The following is a 24,516-nucleotide window of genomic DNA, read 5'->3' as shown; positions in this document are numbered from 1 at the left end:
TCTCAGAGCGGCTCACAATCTCCTTTACCTTCCCCACCCCCCACAACAGACACCCTGTGAGGTAGATGAAGATATTGGATTTATATCCCACCCTGCACTCCGAAGAGTCTCAGAGCGGCTCACAATCTCCTTTACCTTCCTCCCCCACAACAGACACCCTGTGAGGTGGGTGGGGCTGGAGAGGGCTCTCACAGCAGATGCCCTTTCAAGGACAACCTCTGCCAGAGCTATGGCTGACCCAAGGCCATGCTAGCAGGTGCAAGTGGAGGAGTGGGGAATCAAACCCGGTTCTCCCAGATACGAGTCCGCATACTTAACCACTATACCAAACTGGCTCTCCAGGAATAAACTAGGAAAAGTGGGTTTCCCTGCTCCTTAGAAGGAGTCCGGGCTCACTCTCAGAAAGGGGGAAGGACTCAAAAAGTTTCGTGGAGAAAGCAGGACTGGAAGGCTGTGAGCCAACCAGCTTCTGGCAGGTATTCTGCAAGGCAGCTCCTAAAAGCACATTCAGAGAATACACTTTGTACCTGCTCAGGGGAACTTTAAGACACTCTTCCTTCGCATGTCTCAGGGTTTGGCCTTGGCCCTGAAAACAGGCACTTCACACCCTGAACCCCGGCACGGGGGCTAATAAAAATGTTAGAAAGGCTGAGGGTGGATTTCTCCTTTGGGGCTACAAGGGGGAAGCCCACTCTTCAGCATGTCTTAGTGGCTAAGAGCGGTGGCTTCTAATCTGGCCTTGATTCCCCACTCCTCCCTCACATGAAGCCTGCTGGGCCACCTTGGGCCAGTCACAGGTCTCTTGGAGCTCTCTCAGCCCCACCTACCTCACAAGCAGTGCTCCCCCTAAGCTGAGTTAGTGTGAGCTAGCACGCAGATTTTTAGCCTCCAGCTCACACGTTTCTGTCTTAGCTCAGGAAGGATGACCCCAGAGCACAACAATTGATGCAGTAGCTCACAACTTTAATGCTAGTCGCTCAAAGCTTTAATGCCAGTAGCTCACAAAGCAGAATTTTTGCTCACAAGACTCTGCAGCTTAGAGGGAACATCGTTCATAAGGTGCCTGTTGCAGGGAGAGGAGGAGAGGGCAATTGTCCGCCACTTTGAGACTCCTTCGGGCAGAGAAAAGTGGGGTATGAAAACCACCTCCTCTTAGAATCATAGTATCTTAGAGTTGGAAGAGACCTCCAGGGTCATCTAGTCCTACCCCCTGCACAATGCAGGAAACTCACAAACACCTCCCCCTAAATTCAGAGGATCTCCATTGTTGTCAGATGGCCATCTAGCCTCTGCTTAAAAACCTAGAATCTCAGAGTTGGAAGGGACCTCCAGGGTCATCTAGTCCAACCCCCTGCACAATGCAGGAAACTCACCAACACCTCCCCCTCAGTTCACAGGATCTTCATTGCTGTCAGATGGCCATCTAGCCTTTGCTTAAAAACCTCCAAGGAAGGAGAGCCCACCACCTTCCGAGGAGGAAGCCTGTTCCACTGAGGAACCGCTCTAACAGTCAGAACGTTCTTCCTAATGTTGAGCCGGAAACTCTTTTGACTTAACTTCAACCCATTGGTTCTGGTCCTACTTTCTGGGGCCACAGAAAACAATTCCACACTATCCTCAGTCTATAGGACAGCCCTTCAAGTACTTGAAGATGGTGACCATATCCCACTGGCCAGAGGGGCTCACCTGGGAAACGAAGAGACTTTTGCCACACCCTCCAGCTCAGAACCTTGTCCCTTCATCCTAACTGCCTCAGTTGCAGTCACTTGAAGAAGAAAAAACACTCTGCACATGGTCAGAGGCATGCCCAGGGTTGCTCTTGCTTTGCACGTGCCAGAGCATCCGAAGTCAAGCTCTGGGACCCCCAATTAAGCCCCCAGCCTCAGAATCCAGCTGCAATTGGCCAGCCTGAATCCTGACACACTGAGAGGCAGTACAGAAATTCTCTCTTCCCATTAAATAACGCATCTAGGTCAGGTATATATAGGATGAACAGAATACTAATGCGGCTGTTCAGCAGGAAAGCAGGACGCAGAAGGAAGCAGCCCGATAACGAGAGCCCCCTTTTGAGAAATGGCTTCCTGTTTGGTGCTGGAAGTTCCAGCACAGTCTCTGGTCAACACCAGAGGCAGGGTCGTGCCCACCCCTCCATGGCTATACCTCCGGCTCACCTTAGGATTGCCAAGTCTAATTCAAGAAATATCTAGGGACTTTGGGGGTGGAGCCAGGAGACATTGGGGGTGGAGCCAGAAGCAAGGTTGTGATAAGCTCAATTGAACTCCAAAGGGAGTTCCGGCCATCACATTTAAAGGGACCTCACGCCTTTTAAATGCCTTCCTTCCATTGGAAATAATGAAGGAGGGGCACCTTCCTTTGGAGCTCACAGAACTGGACCTCCTGGTCCAACCCTTTTGAAACTTAGAGAGTATCTTGAGGAGAGGCAGCAGATGTGATGCTGAAAATTTGGTGCTTCTACCTAAAAACACAGCCCCACCAGAGTCTCAGGTACCCACAGATCATTTTTCCATTATAGCCTATGGGAATCGGTCTCTATAGGGAATGATGGAGCGCCAGCAGACATTTCACACACCCCCGCCGCTTTCTGATGACCCTGAAGAGGGGGGGAGGGCCTCCAAACCGGGGGATCCCCTGCCCCCACCTGGGGATTGAGTTGCCTAGAGTATCACAGTGAAAGTCTGAAACCGAGCATAAACTGTGAAATAATTAACGAAAAAGACTCAGAACACAACTTAATAATCTATTTACAAAATTTTAAAGACAAAAACTTATAAACTAAATAAGAATAACTTAAAGATATACTACACAATAAGTGAACTATCAATAATTCAACAGCCTGAGTGCTGTGCGCAAGTGATAAATGATAAGAACAGAAGAACAGAAGAGAAGCCATGTTGGATCAGGCCAACGGCCCATCCAGTCCAACACTCTGTGTCACACAGTGGCAAAAAAATTTATATATACACACACACTGTGGCTAATAGCCACTGATGGACCTCTGCTCCATATTTTTATCTAAACCCCTCTTGAAGGTGGCTATGCTTGTGGCCGCCACCACCTCCTGTGGCAGTGAATTCCACATGTTAATCACCCTTTGGGTGAAGAAGTACTTCCCTTTATCCGTTTTAACCTGTCTGCTCAGCAATTTCAACGAATGCCCACGAGTTCTTGTATTGTGAGAAAGGGAGAAAAGTACTTCTTTCTCTACTTTCTCCATCCCATGCATTATCTTGTAAACCTCTATCATGTCACCCCGCAGTCGACGTTTCTCCAAGCTAAAGAGCCCCAAGCGTTTCAACCTTTCTTCATAGGGAAAGTGCTCCAGCCCTTTAATCATTCTAGTTGCCCTTCTCTGGACTTTCTCCAATGCTATAATATCCTTTTTGAGGTGCGGCGACCAGAACTGCACACAGTACTCCAAATGAGACCGCACCATCGATTTATACAGGGGCATTATGATACTGGCTGATTTGTTTTCAGTTCCCTTCCTAATAATTCCCAGCATGGTGTTGGCCTTTTTTATTGCAAACGCACACTGTCTTGATATTTTCAGTGAGTTATCTACCATGACCCCAAGATCTCTCTCTTGGTCAGTCTCTGCCAGTTCACACCCCATCAACTTGTATTTGTAGCTGGGATTCTTGGCCCCAATGTGCATTACTTTGCACTTGGCCACATTGAACCGCATCTGCCACGTTGACGCCCACTCACCCAGCCTCAACAGATCCCTTTGGAGTTCCTCACAATCCTCTCTGGTTCTCACCACCCTGAACAATTTAGTGTCATCCGCAAACTTGGCCACTTCACTGCTCACTCCCAACTCCAAATCATTTATGAACAAGTTAAAGAGCATGGGACCCAGTACTGAGCCCTGCGGCACCCCACTGCTTACTGTCCTCCACTGCGAAGACTGCCCATTTATACTCACTCTCTGCTTCCTATTACTCAGCCAGTTTTTGATCCACAAGAGGACCTGTCCTTTTACTCCATGACTCTCAAGCTTTCTAAGGAGCCTTTGATGAGGAACTTTATCAAAAGCTTTCTGGAAGTCAAGGTAAACAACATCTATCGGGTCTCCTTTGTCCACATGTTTGTTCACCCCCTCAAAGAAATGTAACAGGTTAGTGAGGCAAGATCTTCCCTTGCAGAACCCATGCTGAGTCTTCCTCAATAACCCGTGTTCATCAATGTGCCTACTCATTCTGTCCTTGATAATGGTTTCTACCAACTTTCCCGGTATTGAAGTCAGACTGACTGGCCTGTAATTTCCTGGATCTCCTCTGGAACCCTTTTTAAAGATGGGGGTGACATTTGCTACCTTCCAGTCCTCAGGAACGGAGGCAGATTTCAATGAAAGATTACAGATTTTTGTTAGAAGATCCACAAGTTCAACTTTGAGTTCTTTCAGAACTCTCGGATGTATGCCATCCGGACCCGGTGACTTATTAGTTTTTAATTCGTCTATCAGTTGTAGGACCTCCTCTTTTGACACCTCAATCTGACTCAGGTCTTTCAACACCCCTTCCAAAATTAGTGGTTCTGGGGCGGGCAAAAGATAAGACACATACAGTGAGATATACCCCGAAACAGAAGTAAAAGGCGCGTTCCTGTTAGAGGCTTGCTGCACACCCACTTCAACTTCACACTTGAAAAGTTCCTGTATGAACATTGGAAGCCATAAAGTTTGACATGACTGAAAAAGTATGTTGAAAACATAGAAACTTTTCCTGTGGAATTATATCTGGAGCAGCAGCATTTTAATTCAGTTGTGTTCTTTTTTCGTTAAGTATTTCACAGTTTACGCTTGGTTTCCCTCCTGGGGATTGGCAACCCCCCAGGCAATGCACCTGTTTCCCTTCCTCCCACAAGTTGAAGCCCAGCGGCCCGGAGGTTTCTGCTGCCGCAAAATTCACACCTGCGGGCAGGAGGGGCACAATTTGTACAGCTCTGGAGCGGGGATGGTTTCCTCATACCCAAGATCGCTTGCCTCCCGTTTTTTTGAGTGGGGGTGCAGAACGGGGGCTTGGACAGGAGCCCCACCTCAAGAGCTGGAAAGGGCAGAGGCCAAGCTGCGATGACTTCTCTCGCCCCGTCCCTGTTGTGGCCCCAAACCTGTCTGGTTTCCATTGGCAAGGCCTGATGCAGAGTCCCTTCTGTGCTCTGCTGCTCTTGGGCAGCCTCATCCACAACAGGATCCAAAATTGCACACACACACGTGCTCCCCGATGGAAATTAATGCAGGCAAGAAAAGTGGCCCAGTGCCTGAGAATCTCTTGCTTCTGCCTCCAATCCCACCGTTCTTCACAGCCGCATTTCCAAAACTTCCAAGAGCGAGACCCGCTTGTTAGGACTGTATTCGAATCGGAGCCGCGTGCCTCTCTGCTGTCCTGCTTGGTTCCCTCACTGAAGGTGCAAGGAGACAGACAGTGGTGCAGTTTTGCAAACTGCTCAGTCTGGGGAATCCCGTTCCTGTTTTCTAAAAGCTGCGGTCGGTTTTGCCATTCCAGACAGCACCCTCCAGATGAAACGGAACATATGAACATATGAAGCTGCCTTCTACTGAATCAGACCCTTGGTCCATCAAAGTCAGTATTGTCTTCTCAGACTGGCAGCGGCTCTCCAGGGTCTCAAGCGGAGGTTTTTCACGCCTATTTGCCTGGACCCTTTTTTGGAGATGCCAGGGATTGAACCTGGGACCTTCTGCTTACCAAGCAGATGCTCTACCACTGAGCCACCGTCTCTCCCCAAGGTTTACATGCTCAGATTCTGAGCTTTGCATCAACGGTAGCTGTCAGCTTCCAGTGTCGCGTGTAAACGACAAAACTGAGCCACGCAAGGGCAAACAGCTTGCACTCACAATAGATCTTGGCTTACACTATACTCTGGATAAGAATTTGCAAAGGCAGAAGCAACCTGACGTAGAGCATGATTGAAACTTGCATGTTAGGAAAACCACAACTCCATTAGCAATGTAGGCTGGGCCGGCACTGCCACTAGACAAACCAAGCAATCGCCTAGGGCGCCAGTCTTATGGGGACGCCAAATCGGGTGCCCCCCCCACGTGACTCAGTGACCTGGGCTATCCAGGTCAAGGAGCAATTTCAAGTTTTGTGCTTTTCATTTTCTCCTCAATTCATCTGTTTTTGAAAATTGGTTATCAGTGTGGATGGCAGGACACCAGAAGTTAGCTTTGCCTACCTTGCCAGATAGTCTAGGGCTGGTCCTGAATGTAAGGATGACTCTGCCATGGAGGAGCCCATCTCCTGTTTCTGCATGAGTCACCGCTCTGAGCAAGCCCAGCCTCTTGCAGAGACTCAACAGGTATCCTCCACAGAGTAGCTACATCTGCGGATCCCATCTTATCAGGAGTGTTCCAGTCACACCTGATACAGAGATGAGGCAATGTTACCCACAGCTCTAATGGCCACTTGTTAGGGGGGCATAAGGCCAGAGAGGGGACTCATACAGAGATACAGCAGGAAGCTTCCTCCACAAAAGGGATGCTTTAGGCTCACTGTAGCTTAAAATGATTTGCCTTCCATTCTCACGGGACCTTGGTTTGCCTTAGCACGGAAACCAGAAGCTCACAGAGTAGATTGACAAGATGCTGGAGAAGATGGCAGGACAGCGATTTCCACAAATGGATCCCTGGTGGATTCTCTCACCTCCAGGGCTTCTGGTGGCTTCGGTCTCTCCAGAGTAGCCTCGGCTTTCCGCGCCCTCCTTGGCGTACTCGCTGCCACTAGGAGCCATTCTGCCCTCGGCAGGTTTGCGGTTAACTTGTGGATAATTTCCCCGACTGGAAGCAACTGCTGTTGGCTCATTGCCTGGAAGTATAGCGCGCACACACACACAAAAAAAAGGCCAACAGTGATGAAGTTACTTTCCCGTTGTCACAGCAAATGCAAACAAATCTCATTTCCAGCAATTAAGACTGCAAACACAAGAAAATCTTCGAAAGCTGCAGAGCCTGGAAAGACCAGGAATTGGCTCCGGTGGAAATTTAGTCTGCATGCTCAGCCTGGCCATTGGCTGGGATGCTGTGACATCACAGAGTATTCAAGGGCATGCTAACTGAGGGAGAGAATGGGCCAGAAGCAGAATGCTGCCAACCAGTTGTGCAGGCAGTGAGGGGAAAGCGCTGACGCTGGAGGGCAAGTCCCAGACATTGGGGTCAGGAGGGAGCAAGCGGGGAATTGAGAGGACGGTTGGCTGTGGAGCCCAAAGTCATAGAAAGTGAGGAAGAGTAAATGTTCAAGAGAGAAAGGGCGGGAAGCTAAGGCAAGGGGGAGGAAGGGTGGTGGGGCTGGGTATGATGTCACCAGTGGGGGGGTCACAAATAGGCAGACTACTCATTTAAAACATCAGTCTCTGGCCCCACTCCTACATAGCTCCCCACATGCAAGCAGACTCTCCCCCCTCCCCCAATTAGTGGAGACTGTTTTTTTAGATGAATTGGGGAAGAAGAAGAAGAAAACTGCAGATTTATACCCCGCCCTTCCCTCTGAATCAGAGTCTCAGAGCGGCTCACAGTCTCCTTTATCTTCTTCCCCCTGTGAGGTGGGTGGGGCTGAGAGAGCTCTCACAGCAGCTGCCCTTTCAAGGACAACTCTGCGAGAGCTATGGCTGACCCAAGGCCATTCCAGCAGCCGCAAGTGGAGGAGTGGGGAATGAAACCCAGACAAGAGTCTGCACACTTAACCACTACACCAAAATGGGAAGGGACAGACAGCCAGCTCTTCTGCTGTGTCAGCCGAATCCCACTAACCCTGGCATCATAGCCCAAACACCCACATCCTTCCCACCAGGGCTTTTTTTGTAGCAGGAACTCCTTTGCATATTAGGCCACACACCCCTGATGTAGCCAGTCCTCTTGGAGCTTACAATAGGCCCTGTACTAAGAGCCCTGTAAGCTCTTGGGGGATTGGCTACATTAGGGGGGATGGCCTAATATGCAAAGTCAGGGCTTTTTTTTGTCGCAGGGACTCCTTTGCATATTAGGCCACACCTCCCTGATGTAGCCAATCCTCCTGGAGCTTACAATAGGCCCTGTACTAAAAGCCCTGTCAGCTCTTGGAGGATTGGCTGCATCAGGGAGGTGTGGCCTAATAGGCAAAGGAGTTCTTGCTACAAAAAAAAGCCCTGCTTTCCAGAGCCAGTTTGGTGTAGTGGTTAAGTGTGCGGACTCTTATCTGGGAGAACGGGGTTTGATTCCCCACTCCTCCACTTGCACCTGCTGGCATGGCCTTGGGTCAGCCATAGCTCTGGCAGAGGTTGTCCTTGAAAGGGCAACTGCTGGGAGAGCCCTCTCCAGCCCCACCTACCTCACAGGGTGTCTGTTCTGGGGGAGGAAGATAAAGGAGATTGTGAGCCGCTCTGAGACTCTTCGGAGTGGAGGGCGGGATATAAATCCAATATCTTCTTCTTCTTCCACCCAACTGGCTCCCAAGGCAGCTTCCCACTCTGGCTGTCCTCCAGCTTCGTTGATTGGCTGGTGGAAAGCTTGGGAGGAGCCAGAACACGGAAAGCACCTGGTGCTAGTCTCTGGAGGGGCGGGGCTGCAACAGGGGGGCTTTTCACATCGGGTGGCAAGAAAAGGGGTGGGGGGACCTTGCTATAACTCTGGGATGGCCCTCACGCACAGGACGGCACATGGTTCTGCCTGCCTCCGTTTTCTCCTCCCCAAAATCCTGTGAGGTAGGCAAGGCTGAGAGCGGGAAACCGCACCCCCAAGGACCTCCCAGGGGCTCCGTAGCCCAGAGATGGTTTCAAGCTGCATCTCCCCAGTCCTCATCCAACAGTATAACCACCACGTGACACTTCAGCTGTTTTCGCACATACTGAATAAGCTACTGCCAATGCACTTTGCAACCAGGAGGGACCGTGTGAAACAGAAAAACCCACTTGCAAACCATCGCCGAAGTGCATAAAAAGCACATTACTCAGCATGTGCGACAGCACCGTGCCAAAAACCAGAGGTTCTTAGGAGAAGTAGCACAAAGGGAAAAGGAAAGGTCCCCTGTGCAAGCACCAGTCTTGCACAGACAGATGGAATGGGGGCGGTTGTTCGTCGTCTGGACGCTGCATTTGGTGCAGACGTTCTATGTCCAAAAAGAGAGCCACCGACACAGTGAGAAACCCCGAAACTCCCAAAACAAAAGGAGACTCCTGGGGTGCTCTGTAGAGCTCTAGCCTGTGTTTAAAGGTAAAGGTGGTCCCCTGTGCAAGCACCAGTCGTTTCCGACTCTGGGGTGACGTTGCTTTCATGTTTTCATGGCAGACTTTTTTTTTTTTACGGGGTGGTTTGCCATTGCCTTCCCCAGTCTTTTACACTTTCCCCCCAACAAGCTGGGTACTCATTTGACCGACCTCGGAAGGATGGAAGGCTGAGTCAACCTTGGGCCGGCTACCTGAACCCAGCTTCCGCTGGAATCGAACTCAGGTCGTGAGTTCAGACCAAAGTGCTGCAGTACTGCTGCTTTACCACTCTGCGCCACGGAGCCGCTAACAGTAGTATAAAACAAAGAACTTAATTCCCAGTTCAAGACTTTTTCTGAGCAGGAATGCACAGGAATGCAGTTCCAGCTGGCTTGGTGTCGGGGGAGGGGTGGCCTAATATGCAAATAAGTTCCTGCTGAACTTTTTTTAAAAAAAACTGTGCAAAACAATAGTGATGTCATGGGGGAGGACCTAATATGCAAGTGAGGTCTTGCTGGGCATTTTTAACAAACAAAAAAAGCCCTTCCCCGTTTACAAAAAGGTCACCAGTGGATCACCTCGAGGCGATTCTCCGCTCCCCCCAGGTGACCAGCTGAATGGCTATTTTGCAAGCCTGTATTGGAAGGAAGAGAAGGTTTTTTGTTTTCTCTCCACAGAAGGAAGTTTGGAGCTGTCTTCCAGACAGCTGAAATCCAGGGCAAAATCACGGCCTGTCATTGCCTGCCTGGATCATCTGCCGCTCTAACGAGCAAGCTAATGACTGTTCTGACAGCATCAATCAGCCAGCCAACGCCTGGCGCTCCCCGGGGTGTCAGGCAATTCCGTAGGATTTACAGACGGATCCAGATTTTAATAATGGGGCAATCACTCCACATTAGTGCCTCCTGATGAGGAGCTGACAGCCGGCTCAGAATTATAGCAGAAGATCCAGTCCAAATGGCAGCAGGGAGGGCTGGGGGACGGCCCCCCCAAGCACCAATTTGGGCTTCTCAAGAGGGGGAGAGAATGGGGCTCAAGACAGCTGCAGAGGCGGCCTTGGAAGAACCAGGATTTCAGCCCCCGGATTTCTAGTCTGCAGGCTCAAGAAGATTCCCTTGACGGTCCGAGAATACTCTCTTCCATTTTGCATTACATTATTTTGAAGAATTGTTGGCTGAAGTAATATTTGCATTTTAAAAATGTCTTTCGCTCATCAGCACATGGGCTCGGATGTAATTTTGGAACAGTGACCTAACCCTGAAAAGTAAATGGGGAAAAGATTCCCAGAATGAAGATCTGAATCGATTAAATTAAGCCCAACTTGCTGTTTTCTCCCCTGCCGACTTTAAAAAAGTTCAACTGGACAAGATTTGAGCAAACCTAGAGAGACACAATTCTGGATGTACCTCAACCTCCTGTAGAGGACACTGTAATGGGGAGAAGTTGTATTTCAAGGGAAGGGATGGTGGCTCAGTGGTAGAGCATCTGCTTGGGAAGCAGAAGGTCCCAGGGTCAATCCCTGGCATCTCCAAAAAAGGGTCCAGGCAAATAGGTGTGAAAAACCTCAGCTTGAGACCCTGGAGAGCCGCTGCCAGTCTGAGAAGACAATACTGACGTTGATGGACCAAGGGTCTGATTCAGTATAAGGCAGCTTCATATGTTCATATATGTTCAAGGGGGTCCCATTGTGGAATATTTTATCTGTCCCCTTTTGTTGCCATCTTCCACCACTGGTTGAAGACTTTTTTGTTTGGTTTGGTGTTCCTTCAATGATCCCTCCTTCCTAACCAATGTTTTCATTGCTCATTTTATATTTTGAATGTATTTTAACTCTTATTTTTCACTTTTTTTGGTGGTGGGGATTGATTTTAATGGTTTTTTAATGTGGTTTTATCACGTACGTTTTAATTCCTTAGCCGCCTTGGTGGCCCTTGTAAGGTCACGAAGACGGCATATCAATTTTGTAAATAAAATAAAAATTAAAAAAGAGGAGTGAGCTAGGCTAGAACTTTTCCCCCTGCAAGAAGAAAACAAGCGCAACAGGAAGAAAGGGTCTAATCCGGCGCACTCCTTGTAGTGCTAGATCTCTACTTGCAAGGAATTTTTTGCATTCTTAAGTCCCATCCGTTACCAGTAGCTTTAGCTAGGTGGGAGCCTACAAGTTTCAAAAACAGCAGCATTTTCTGCCCGACCGAGACTTGTATCCTCCCAGCTTGTTCAGTCAAAAGCCCCTTAGGTCAAGAGAAGGCTTTAGTTGGCTGACAGAAGAGCTAAGGGTTGCCAGAGAATGAGATACCACCCATTCAATTAATCTATCTGAAGTTTCTCGGGCTGAAGAGAATGGAAAAATGCAAGGCTTTTTCTGTAGCAGGAACTCCTTTGCCTATTAGGCCACACACCCCTGATGTAGCCAATCCTCCTGGAACTTACAGTAGGCCCTGAAAGAAGAGCCCAGTAAGCTTTTGGAGGATTGGCAACATTTGGGAGGGGAGGTAGCCTAATACCCAAAGGAGTTCCTGCTTCCAAAAAAGCCCTAGAAAAATGGTGGGGGAGCCCATTTGTGACTCAGTTTGGTTCGCCTTCTGAAACTCATTCATTTGGACAGTGCATGGCAAAGGAGAGGAAAGGCTCCATCCCAGAATAAGTACCATTGTGGAGGAGGAGAAGACTGCAGATTTATAGCCCACCCTTCACTTTGAATCAGAGACTCAGAGCGGCTTACAATCTCCTCTATCTTCTCCCCCGACAACAGACACCCTGCGAGGTGGGTGGGGCTGAGAGGGCTCTCACAGGAGCTGCCCTTTCAAAGACAACTCCTGCGAGAGCTATGGCTGACCCAAGGCCATTCCAGCAGCTGCAAGTGGAGGAGTGGAGAAGAAGAAGACTGCAGATTTATACTCCACCCTTCTCTCTGAATCAGAGACTCAGAGCGGCTTACAATCTCCTATATCTTCTCCCCCCACAACAGACACCCTGCGAGGTGGGTGGGGCTGAGAGGGCTCTCACAGCAGCTGCCCTTTCAAGGACAACTCCTACGAGAGCCATGGCTGACCCAAGGCCATTCCAGCAGCTGCAAGTGGAGGAGTGGGGAATCAAACCCGGTTCTCCCAGATAAGAGTCTGCCCACTTAACCACGACATCAAACTGGCTCTCCACTTGACCACATTCCTAGGGAGTCTCTTTGGGTCTGTCAAAATCCCTCCCTGAATGGAGCATGGCCCCGCTGGATTCCTTCCCAGCCCTTGGCCGGTGGAGGAGAGAGTAATGGAAGGATTCCATGCCCCGAAGAAAGAGAGGCCACTCACCATAAGATTCCTGCTCAGTGGGAGGAGGGGGAGGGGGAGGAGGCGACGCTTCACCTTGGCCTGGAAAACAGAACAAGAAAGGGTTTACAGAGCAAAACAGAAGGGCACTCCCAGGCAGGAGCTATCAGAATTGGCAGCAGGCACAATGCCCAGTGCTCTGCCCTCTTGGATGGCACTACCCTTACAGCAGCTGGCAACCAAGGGAGCACGTCAAAACAAAACACAGTAATAAGTAATAAACAAAAATACACGACTGTGTGGCCCAAAAATCGCTTGCATCACAATAAATTGTATTCAAACGTATCTCACAAACCACAAATCAAAAGTGCAGAAGAATGAATGGAGCCCAGCTCCAGCAAGAATGTCTCAGTGCAATTAGTCCTGTTCTGACAGAAGATGAAATGAAGTCCAAATCTTTACAAGAAGGGGAAAAGACTCAAAAGAACACCAGTAGAGTGAAAGTCCGTTCACAGAGGGAGGTGGAGCAACAGCGGCGACTCTTCACCTCGCTTCTCTTCACTCGCCGGAGAAATCCAACCTCAGTCTCTCAACGCGTCTGTCGACTGTACTTGTTGCACGTTTCGAAGAACCGCCCTGAGGCAGTTCACACTTTATCAAGAGCAAAGTGGCGCATAACTTTCTCTCAGCTGCACTTCACAAATTTCGTTCTATTTGCTTGGAACGCTCTACCGGTGTTCTTTTGAGCCTTTTCCCCTTCTTGTAAGGGTTTGGACTTCATTTCGTCTTCTGTCAGAACGGGACTAATTGAATGAAGACATTCTTGCTGGAGCTGGGCTCCATTCATTCTTCTGCACTTTTGATTGTGGTTTGTGAGATACGAATACAATTTATTGTGATGCAAGTGATTTTTGGGTACCAAGGGAGGGCATGCCAACAAAGGGAGGTGGAACACAGTCCACCAAAGCCCCCCCCCCCACACACACACACACACATCTAAGAAGGGATCTTCTGCCTGGCTAGGACTTGGGTGGGGAGCCACACAGCTCACAGGGCTTTGGAACAGGCTCAAGGACCTGGCATTGGCTCAGGAGTGCCTCTTGCAGTGAGTACCAAAGCCAGGTAAAGAGCATCGGAAGAGCCCTGCTGGGTCACCCCAGGGAGGGGCCATCCAGTCCAGCATCCTGTCTCATGCAGGGGCCAACCAGCTCCTCTGGAGGGAGGGCCAACAACTGGGAAGAGAGACTGAGACCTTCCCTTGATGTTGCCTCCTGGGTCTGGGATTCAGAGAACATAAGAGAAGCCATGTTGGATCAGGCCAGTGGCCCATCCAGTCCAACACTCTGTGTGACATAAGAGCATAAGAGAAGCCATGTTGGATCAGGCCAATGGCCACCCCAGTCCAACACTCTGTGTCACATAAGAACATAAGAGAAGCCATGTTGGATAAGGCCAATGGCCCATCCAGTCCTCTGCTCCATATTTTTATCTAACCCCCTCTTGAAGCTGTCTTTGCTTGTAGCCGCCACCACCTCTTGTAGCAGTGAATTCCACATGTTAATCACCCTTTGGGTGAAGAAGTACTTCCTTTTATCCGTTTTAACCTGACTGCTCAGCAATTTCATCAAACGCCCACGAGTTCTTGTATTGTGAGAAAGGGAGAAAAGTACTTCTTTCTCTACTATCTCCATCCCATGCATTATCTTGTAGACCTCTATCATGTCACCCCACAGTCGACGTTTCTCCAAGCTAAAGAGCCCCAAGCGTTTCAACCTTTCTTCACAGGGAAAGTGTTCCAACCCTTTAATCATTCTAGTTGCCCTTTTCTGCACTTTTTCCAATGCTAGAATATCCTTTTTGAGGTGCGGCGACCAGAATTGCACACAGTATTCCAAATGAGAACGCACCATCGATTTATACAAGGGCATTATGACAGGGCGACCTGTGGGCTTTTTTTTTTATCAGGAACTCCTTTGCCTATTAGGCCACACACCCCTGATGTAGCCAATCCTCCTGGAGCTTCCAGCAGGCCCTGGAAGAAGAGCCCTGTAAGCTCTTGGAGAATTGGCTACAACAGGGGGGGGGTGGCCTAATAGACAAAGGCGTTCCCGCTACAAAAAAAGGTCCCGTGACGGCAAACTATCTCTTTATGTCCCGTCTCTTCAAAACCCTGGGGACCGCCCAAACTTGGCTGCGCCATGACAGCCCTTTCCACCAACACCACCATCGACGACAGATCCATAAGGCAAGTCAGTGCTCCCTTTTCACCTACCTGGGGTCTGCCGGCGGGAGTAGGGCTTCGGGTCCTGAGCAGGCGGGGCCGATTCGCTGGGCGCAGCTTGCTGCTTGCTCTTGGTGATGGGCATCGGTTCCGGGAGCACTTGCTTCGGCATGCCTTTGAAGAACCAAGCCCCAGAGCGTTTCCACACCTGGAGGCAGACAGAGACCATAGGAGAGATGCACTCCTGGCTCACAGGCTCCAACACACCTCCCGAATGGGGGAACCAGAGGAAAGAACGACCCCCACCCTCGCAGGGCTGGCGTCACAGTGGGGGCAGGAGGTCCACAGCCCCGGCCGTGCTGCCTCCCCCAGATTACCCCCAGAGCTAGCAGGAGGGGATTCCCACGTTGCAGGGTCAGGCAGGCCAAAGAGAGGGCTTTGACCAAGAGCCCCCAAAATCATGGAGCTGCTGCGCCCCCCCCCCTTTTAGAAACTCTTCCCTACATACTGAAAAAAAGCTCAAGAGAAACAAGGTGAGGCTAGAAGGCTTCCCCATCATTTATTGTTTTATTTACATCTCTTATGCTCCTCCTTTCTCCCCTATGGGGAGGAGAAGAGGAAGAGAAAGAAGATATCGGATTTATATCCTGCCTTCTACTCTGAATTTCAGAGTCTCAGAGCAGCTCACAATCTCCTTTATCTTCCTCCCCCGCAACAGACACCCTGTGAGGTGGGTGCGGCTGAGAGGGCTCTCACAGCAGCTGCCCTTTCAAGGACAACCTCTGCTAGAGCTCTGGCTGACCCAAGGCCATGCTAGCAGGTGCAAGTGGTGGAGTGGGGAATCAAACCTGGTTCTCCCAGATAAGAGAGCTCTGGCTGACCCAAGGCCATGCTAGCAGGTGCAAGTAGAGGAGTGGGGAATCAAACCTGGTTCTCCCAGATAAGAGAGCTCTGGCTGACCCAAGGCCATGCTAGCAGGTGCAAGTGCAGGAGTGGGGAATCAAACCCGGTTCTCCAAGATGAAGAAGAAGAAGATATTGGATTTATATCCCGCCCTCCACTCCGAAGAGTCTCAGAGCGGCTCACAATCTCCTTTACCTTCCTCCCCCACAACAGACACCCTGTGAGGTGGGTGGGGCTGGAGAGGGCTCTCACAGCAGCTGCCCTTTCAAGGACAACCTCTGCCAGAGCTATGGCTGACCCAAGGCCATTCTAGCAGGTGCAAGTGGAGGAGTGGGGAATCAAACCCAGTTCTCCCAGATAAGAGAGCTCTGGCTGACCCAAGGCCATTCCAGCAGCTGCAAGTAGAGGAGTGGGGAATCAAACCTGGTTCTCCCAGATAAGAGAGCTCTGGCTGACCCAAGGCCATGCTAGCAGGTGCAAGTGCAGGAGTGGGGAATCAAACCCGGTTCTCCCAGATAAGAGAGCTCTGGCTGACCCAAGGCCATTCCAGCAGCTGCAAGTAGAGGAGTGGGGAATCAAACCTGGTTCTCCCAGATAAGAGAGCTCTGGCTGACCCAAGGCCATGCTAGCAGGTGCAAGTGCAGGAGTGGGGAATCAAACCCGGTTCTCCCAGATAAGAGAGCTCTGGCTGACCCAAGGCCATGCTAGCAGCTGCAAGTAGAGGAGTGGGGAATCAAACCTGGTTCTCCCAGATAACAGAGCTCTGGCTGACCCAAGGCCATGCTAGCAGCTGCAAGTGCAGGAGTGGGAAATCAAACCTGGTTCTCCCAGATAAGAGAGCTCTGGCTGACCCAAGGCCATGCCAGCAGGTGCAAGTGCAGGAGTGGGGAATCAAACCCGGTTCTCCCAGATAAGAGAGCTCTGGCTGACCCAAGGCCATGCTAGCAGCTGCAAGTAGAGGAGTGGGGAATCAAACCTGGTTCTCCCAGATAAGAGAGCTCTGGCTGACCCAAGGCCATGCTAGCAGCTGCAAGTAGAGGAGTGGGGAATCAAACCCGGTTCTCCCAGATAAGAGAGCTCTGGCTGACCCAAGGCCATGCTAGCAGCTGCAAGTAGAGGAGTGGGGAATCAAACCTGGTTCTCCCAGATAAGAGAGCTCTGGCTGACCCAAGGCCATGCCAGCAGGTGCAAGTGCAGGAGTGGGGAATCAAACCCGGTTCTCCCAGATAAGAGAGCTCTGGCTGACCCAAGGCCATGTTAGCAGGTGCAAGTGCAGGAGTGGGGAATCAAACCCGGTTCTCCCAGATAAGAGAGCTCTGGCTGACCCAAGGCCATGCTAGCAGGTGCAAGTAGAGGAGTGGGCAATCAAACCTGGTTCTCCCAGATAAGAGTCCGCACACTTCACCACACCAAACTGGCTTTCTGTTCTGAGGGACCCAGGACAGCCGACGTCATTCTCCTTTCCTCCATTTTATCCCCACAACAACCCTGTGAGGTCGGTTGGGCTAAGAGATTGTGACTGGCCCAAAGTCCCCCAGCGAGCTTCCACGGCAGAGCAGGGATTCGAACCTAGCTCTCCCAGATCCTAGTCAAGCACTACAACGCAACGGCTCTCAGGTGGTCTGCTTCTGGTTCCCTGTACATTTCTGGAGAGCATGAACTGATTTCTAGGGGAACCAATCAGAGCTCTTTCTCTAGCAGGAGCTCCTTTGCATATTAGGCCACACACCCCGATCTAGCCAATCCTCCAAGAGCTTACAGGGCTCTTATTACAGGACCTACGGTAAGCTTCAGGAGGATTGGCTACATCAGGGGTGTGTGGCCTAATATGCAGAGAAGCTCCTAATAGAAAAAGAGCCCTGCAACCAATAATCCAGATTTCAGGACAGAGGGCTAGCCTTCGGGTGCTCGTCCAGGAGAGATTTCCCCCGACACAACTCTCTCAACGAAACCTCCCCCAACCTGCCCGCCCCCATGACCCAGCATCGAAACACAAAACCAGCCAACAGCCAGACTTGCAGGGCACCTCCAGCACCGCAGCTTGTTTCCAGGGCCCTTGCATGGAACGAACAAGCCAGCCAGACCTCCCTTCTCAGCTGTAGCTCAAAGGAAGGCAGCGATACCCTGGCAGGGCCGCTGATGTGCCGCTGCGTGAACCAGGGACTGGGCCACGGGGGAAGCCGGCTCCCTGCAGCTATCAAGCCAAGAGAGGAGCACCACCTCTCCAGTCCGTGCACATTCGGCTGCAGAACTCACCCTGGGCTGACTTTCCAGGGGATGGAGGCCCTACTGGGCAGTGAAGGCTGCAGATTTATACCCCAGCCTTCTCTCTGAATCAGAGACTCAGAGCAGCTTACAATCTTCTATATCTGCTCCCCCCACAACAGACACCCTGTGGGGCGGGTGGGACTGAGGACAGTTCAAGGACAGTTCTGCGAGAGCTACGGCTGACCCAAGGCCATTCCAGCAGCTGCAAGTGGAAGAGTAGGTTCTCCCAGATAAGACTCCACACACTTAACCACTACACCAAACTGGCTACCTGTTCAGACCCTGGGGGGTACCACCAGTTGAGTCCTTTTTTGTAGCAGGACCTCCTTTGCATATTAGGCCACACACCCCTGAATGTAGCCAATCCTCCAAGAGCTTACAGGGCCCTTCGTACAGGGCCTATCGTAAGCTGCAAGAGGATTGGCTACATCATGAGGGCGTGGCCTAATATGCAAAGGAGTTCCTGCTACAAAAAAGGACTGAACTGGTGGTACCCCCAGGGCCTGAACAGGAGCCAGTTTGGTGCAAATATGCTACAAAAAAAGCCCTGCACTAGTTAAAGCATCTGGGGTCCTGGGAGAACCCTTGGAGAGCCACCGATGAGGGAGGGATGGGCAGAGACTCCGGCAGCTTCCTCTCTTCTTATGCTTGGGGAAAGCTTTGCTGAAGAGCCCGGACTGCGGATCACCGGCAAGAGCATCTGACCGGCTTGCCAAAGATCCCACGTTCGATCCTCAGCATCTCCGCTTAAAAGGACCAGGTAACGGGTGATGTGAAAGACCACAGCTTGAGACCCTGAAGCACCGCTGCCAGTCTGACTTTGACGGACCCAGGATCTGAGTCAGTACGAGGCCACCATTGATTATAGAAGGGGCCAGTGGTAGAGCAGTCGCTTGGCATGCTAAGGTGTCCCAGGTTCAGTCCCCAGCAGCATCTCCAGTGGAAAGGACCAGGCAGGAAGGGATGGGAAAGGCCCTTCTCTGCCTATGACCCTGGAGAGCGGCTGCCAGTCTGAGTAGACAAGATTGACTTTGATGGACCCAGGAGGGTCTGATTCAGTAGAAGGCAGTTTTATATGTTTCTACGGGGGAGGGACGGTGGCTCAGTGGTAGAGCATCTGCTTGGTAAGCAGGAGGTCCCAGGTTCAATCCCCGGCATCTCCAACTAAAAAGGCTCCAGGCAAGTAGGCGTGAAAAACCTCATCTGGAGACCCTGGAGAGCCATGAATGTGGCTGTGGCTCAGTGGCAGAGCATCTGCTTGGTAAGCAGGAGGTCCCAGGTTCAATCCCCGGCATCTCCAACTAAAAAGGGTCCAGGCAAGTAGGTGTGAAAAACCACAGCTGGAGACCCTGGAGAGCCGCTGCCAGTCTGAGTAGACAAGACTGACTTTGATGGACCCAGGGGGGTCTGATTCAGTAGAAGGCAGCTTCATATGTTCATATATATGAAAGGGATGCTGGCTCAGTGGTAGAGCATCTGCTTGCTAAGCAGAAGGTCCCAGGTTCAATCCCCGACATTTCCAGCTAAAAAGAGTCCAGGCAAGTAGGTGTGAAAAACCACAGCTGGAGACCCTGGAGAGCCGCTGCCAGTCTGAGTAGACAAGACTGACTTTGATGGACCCAGGGGGGTCTGATTGAATAGAAGGCAGCTTCATAAGTTCACTCAGGTCCTGGGTTCAGTTTCTGACATTTGCAGTAACAGACACTGGGAAGATCTTTTTCCATACAAGCTGCAGCCAATCAGAATAGGGGATACTGAACTAGATGGACCAATGTGCTGACATTATAAGGCATCTGTATGTATTTGCCGATGTATGTTTGTCACTGACATGATAAGGCATCTGTGCGTTTGTTTTTCAGCAGTAACGGTGCTGAAATAGTTCAATTTTGCAGCATTTATCTGGTCTGTGTTCCTCAACCTCAGAAAACTGTTCTTGCCTCCCCTCCCCTTCCCCCCCCCCATGCAAGCCTTGTCGCAAGGACTCACGCAGAGACGCAGGACAGCCTCCCAAAGCAGTCCCCAACTGACCTCTCTCTGTTCGATGCAAATCTTGCACAGCCAAATGGAATGGGGGCGGTTGTTGGTCGTCTGGATGCCGCATTTGGTGCAGACGTTCTGTGTCCAAAAAGAGAGCCACCGACACAGTGAGAAACCCCGAAACTCCCAAAACAAAAGCAGACTCCTGGGGTGCTCTATAGAGCTCTAGCCTGTGTTTAAAGGTCAAGGTAGTCCCCTGTGCAAGCACCAGTCGTTTCCGACTCTGCCGTGACGTTGCTTTCACAATGTTTTCACGATAGACTTTTTACAGGGTGATTTGCCATTGCCTACTCCAGTCATCTACGCTTCCCCCCCAGCAAGCTGGGGACTCGTTTGACCGACCTCGGAAGGATGGAAGGCTGAGTCAACCTGGAGCCGGGTACCTGAACCCAGCTTCCGCTGGGATCAAACTCAGGTCATGAGCAGAGGGCTCCGACGGCAGTACTGCAGCTTTACCACTCTGCCCCCCCCCCCAAAAAAAAGCTGAATCCAAAGAAGCTCTGACAAAGAGCTCTGAGCCTAATCACACACCTTGAAATGCGGGCGGCCAAAAGAAAAGATGACAAGCCCTCTCGCTGCCAGCTGACGGGGGGCGGGGTGTCAGCTTTCATATGCCATCTGTGCTGCGCAACCCAGGTGCGCGGGGGTCCGCTTTCTAGTTTAATTAAGAATCTTTTCCTTGTGCCGAACACTTGGCAAGGTGGCATTCCCTTTCAGGATGGCGAGGGAGCAGAGCTGTCTGGCGGGTGAAGGACAGCCTTGGAGAGCTCTTGTGGGCAGAGGGCCAGGTAAGAAGGGGGCAGGCTCCCCTCCCCCCAAACATTAAAACTGGAGCAGGGAGACCTGACTGCTCACACAAGTCAAATATGCCAGTTTAAGAACATAAGAACATAAGAGAAGCCATGTTGGATCAGGCCAATGGCCCATCCAGTCCAACACTCTGTGTCACACAGTGGCCAATATATGCGTGTGTACACACACACACACATATATATATATACACTGTGGCTAATAGCCACTGATGGACCTCTGCTCCATATTTTTATCCAATCCCCTCTTAAAGCTGGCTATGCTTGCAGACACCGCCACCTCCTGCGGCAGTGAATTCCACATGTTAATCACCCTTTGGGTGAAGAAGTACTTCCTTTTATCCATTTTAACCTGACTGCTCAGCAATTTCATGGAATGCCCACGAGTTCTTGTATTGTGAGAAAGGGAAAAAAGGACTTCTTTCTCTACTTTCTCCATCCCATGCAGAATCTTGTAAACCTCTATCATGTCACCCCGCAGTCGACGTTTCTCCAAGCTGAAGAGCCCCAAGCGTTTTAACCTTTCTTCATAGGGAAAGTGTTCCAAACCTTGAATCATTCTATTTGCCCTTTTCTGCACTTTTTCCAATGCTATAGTATCCTTTTGGAGGTGCGGTGACCAGAATTGTACACAGTATTCCAAATGAGACCGCACCATCGATTTATACAGTTTGGGCCAGTGAAGAAGAAGACTGCAGATTTATACCCCAACCTTCTCGCTGAATCAGAGACTCAGAGCAGCTTATAATCTCCTTTATCTTCCTCTCCCACAACAGACACTCCATGAGGTAGGTGGGGCTGAGAGACCTCTGACAGAAGCTGCCTTTTCAAGGACAACTCTGCAAGAACTACAGCTGCCCCAAGGCCATTCCAGCAGCTGCAGGTGGAGGAGTGAGGAATCCAACCTGGTTCTTCCAGGTGAGAGTCTGCACACTTAACCACTACACCAAACTGGCACCCTTCCACAGTGGTTGGGGGATTCGTCTCGATAGGGAGGGGATTTGATTTAAAGGGAAGAGGATTCATCACACACACACACACCAACTTTCTCATGACTGAAGTTTGAGCTCCGATTTCATTTGACTTCTCCTATGATTTCTTATTTTCATTGTTTCCTTGTGACAGATCCCCCCCCCAATAAAACATGCATTATTTCTTATTAATCACCATTATATTATAGGCCTATGATGATGCCCATGGCACATGTAAAACTCTGTGCCCAAACTACACAGCATTCAAGGGGGAACCAAACAAATCTACAAATCTGACAGGGAATGAGAACCAAAATTGATGCCCCAGATGTGAAGGAATCTGAAAAGAAACCAGATGAAAACTATTTGGTCATATACGGATGCAATCACACAGACCAATTGCCCACTAGGGCTTGTTCCAGGTGGAGAGCCCTTTTGCACACACACACACACACACACACACACCGGCGTTTCTCTCTGTTTTTGCACAAGCTGCCGCGGAGCTCTGAGTTGGCGCACCACTTTTCCACAGCAAGCAGAAACTGCTTGTAAGAGGATCTCGCTTGCTGCAGGAAAGTGGCGCACCGACTCACAGCTCTGGGGCAGCTTGTGCAAAAACGAAGAGAAGCGCCAGGAGCAAAGGGGCTCTCCACCTGGAATAAGCCCTAGTTGGAAATCGGTCACACACTAAATAATGCACTTTCAATGCACTTTCCAACTGGGACCGATTTCCCACTCACCTAGTTTCGGTCTTGTTGCTCCTTTTCCCTGCGGGGCTGCTGCTGGATTTCGCACAAGCTGCCTCGGTTTTCAGAGGATCAGTTTGGTGTAGTGGTTAAGTGTGCGGACTCTTATCTGGGAGAACCAGGTTTGATTCCCCACTCCTCCACTTGCACCTGCTGAGATGGCCTTGGGTCAGCCATAGCTCTGGCAGAGGTTGTCCTTGAAAGGGCAGCTGCTGTGAGAGCCCTCTCCAGCCCCACCCACCTCAAAGGGTGTCTGTTGTGGGGGAGGAAGGGAAAGGAGATTGTGAGCCGCTCTGAGACTCTTCGGAGTGGAGGGCGGGATATAAATCCAATATCATTATCATTATCATCCTGCCTGCTGCGGCGGGAACTTGAAGAGACTCGCTGGTCTGGGGCAGTTTGTGCAAAATCCAGCAGCAGAGGAGAGTGAGAGCGGCATAAGATTAAGTGGGAAATCGGTCTGGATTTTACCACATGAACTGGCAAAAAATCCAGTTGGAAAGTGCATTGAAAGCGGATTGAAAGTGCATTATTTTGTGTGTGTGATCACAGTCGCAAATATTGTTATTTAAATGAGACCTCGCGGGTGAAATCCCTGCCAAGAGCTCCCAACACCTAGGCTTGGCAACCTCCAGGTGTGATCTGGAGATCTCCAGCGATTGCATCTTCTCTCCAGATGACAGAGGTCTGTTTCCCTGAGAGAAAACAGCTGCTTTGGAGAGTGGATTCTACAGCATTATCTCCGGCTGGCCTCCCATCCTTTTCCACAAACCTCCAGGAATTCCCCAAACTCGAGCTGGCAACAACCCTAACAACAGGCCAAGGAGCCTATCCCTTCTCCTCCTGGGAGCTGAGCACCTTTCCTACGGAGGATCTGTCAGCACAGAGTTCGAGGTCCACTCGCTGAGTTGGGTGGGCCTGGTTACCGCAATTCGGCTTTTCCGGCCAAGCCAGGGGAGGGGTGTGAAGGCAGTGGGTGGGACGGAGCTTCCTACCTTTTTGCAGTCTTCACACACCACGCACGCAGACCCCAGGCGGCCAAACTGCTCCCCGCACAGGATGCAGCGGTTGACTCCATCGCCCGCCACGTTCCGGCGCATGTCCTCCAGGCGATTCATGAGACGCCTAAATAGAGATGAGAAATGACACCCCGAAGGTTAAGGAGTGCCGGTTAGTTAATAAGCAGAGCCTATTCAGACACAGGGTCCTTGCTGACATGGTACAGTCCTCTCATGGGACACAGAAGAGGAGGCTCATGTGTCAGCGCCTCAGCATCAGCCCTGTGGGAAAAGCTGGGGTCACAAGAGCGGGATGGAAAGCTGAGGTATCAGTATGCGTCCCCACGGCCCCAGATTAAACAGTGCGCAGGAACAACACGGCACAGCACGTCTCACCGTAGGACTGGGCCCCACAGCCCACTGGCGCCTGCACAGTCCTCTAAATCCACATCTGGGGAGGGAGTAATCTGTCACCGCTGCTCTAGGGCACGTTGGCAGGGAAATTTTGCATACATTAGCTCAGCAGTTCATCCAACGACACTGTATAGGAGGCCAATATTATTATTCCTGCATTGCAGATTGGGGATGGGGTTCAGTAGGGTTAGGGGCTGCTAGCAGAGAGGCTGGCCGAAGGCTCAAAGTCACCACTATGAATAGCAAGGCAGAGGGAGGTGATGGGGAGAGAGAGACAGAGAGAGATAGACAAACAAACAGACAGAGACACAAAGAGAGACAGAGAGACAGATAGGTCTATGTGGTATGGAGAACCACTGCCAGTATCCAAAGTTAAGAACACAAGAGAACATAAGAGGAGCCATGTTGGATCAGGCCAGTGGCCCATCTAGTCCAACACTCTGTGTCACAGAAGAACATAAGAGAAGCCATGTTGGATCAGGCCAGTGGCCCATCCAGTCCAACACTCTGTGTCACAGAAGAACATAAGAGAAGCCATGTTGGATCAGGCCAATGGCCCCTCCAGTCCAACACTCTGTGTCCCATAAGAACATAAGAGAAGCCATGTTGGATCAGGCCAGTGGCCCCTCCAGTCCAACACTCTGTGTAGCCCAGTGGTCAAAACCCAGGT

The 24,516-nt window shown here is 50.7% G+C and overlaps 1 protein-coding gene across 1 annotated transcript in view; it reads right to left on the bottom strand.

The window, feature by feature from the left end:
* RPH3A (rabphilin 3A) overlaps positions 1 to 24,516 on the bottom strand; it is a 101,689-nt gene that overhangs the window by 28,295 nt on the left and 48,878 nt on the right. The window contains exons 3-7 of the mRNA XM_060249352.1: positions 23,430 to 23,559; positions 19,900 to 19,986; positions 14,752 to 14,908; positions 12,522 to 12,581; positions 6,684 to 6,845 (exon numbers count right to left, since the gene is read on the bottom strand). Coding sequence (XP_060105335.1) covers positions 6,684 to 6,845; positions 12,522 to 12,581; positions 14,752 to 14,908; positions 19,900 to 19,986; positions 23,430 to 23,559 — 596 coding nt within the window. The remainder of the gene's footprint in view (positions 1 to 6,683; positions 6,846 to 12,521; positions 12,582 to 14,751; positions 14,909 to 19,899; positions 19,987 to 23,429; positions 23,560 to 24,516) is intronic.

The sequence above is a fragment of the Heteronotia binoei genome, chromosome 11, assembly GCF_032191835.1.
Source record: "Heteronotia binoei isolate CCM8104 ecotype False Entrance Well chromosome 11, APGP_CSIRO_Hbin_v1, whole genome shotgun sequence".
Classification (NCBI taxonomy): domain Eukaryota; kingdom Metazoa; phylum Chordata; class Lepidosauria; order Squamata; family Gekkonidae; genus Heteronotia; species Heteronotia binoei.
This window is presented reverse-complemented; position numbering and strand designations above follow the sequence as displayed.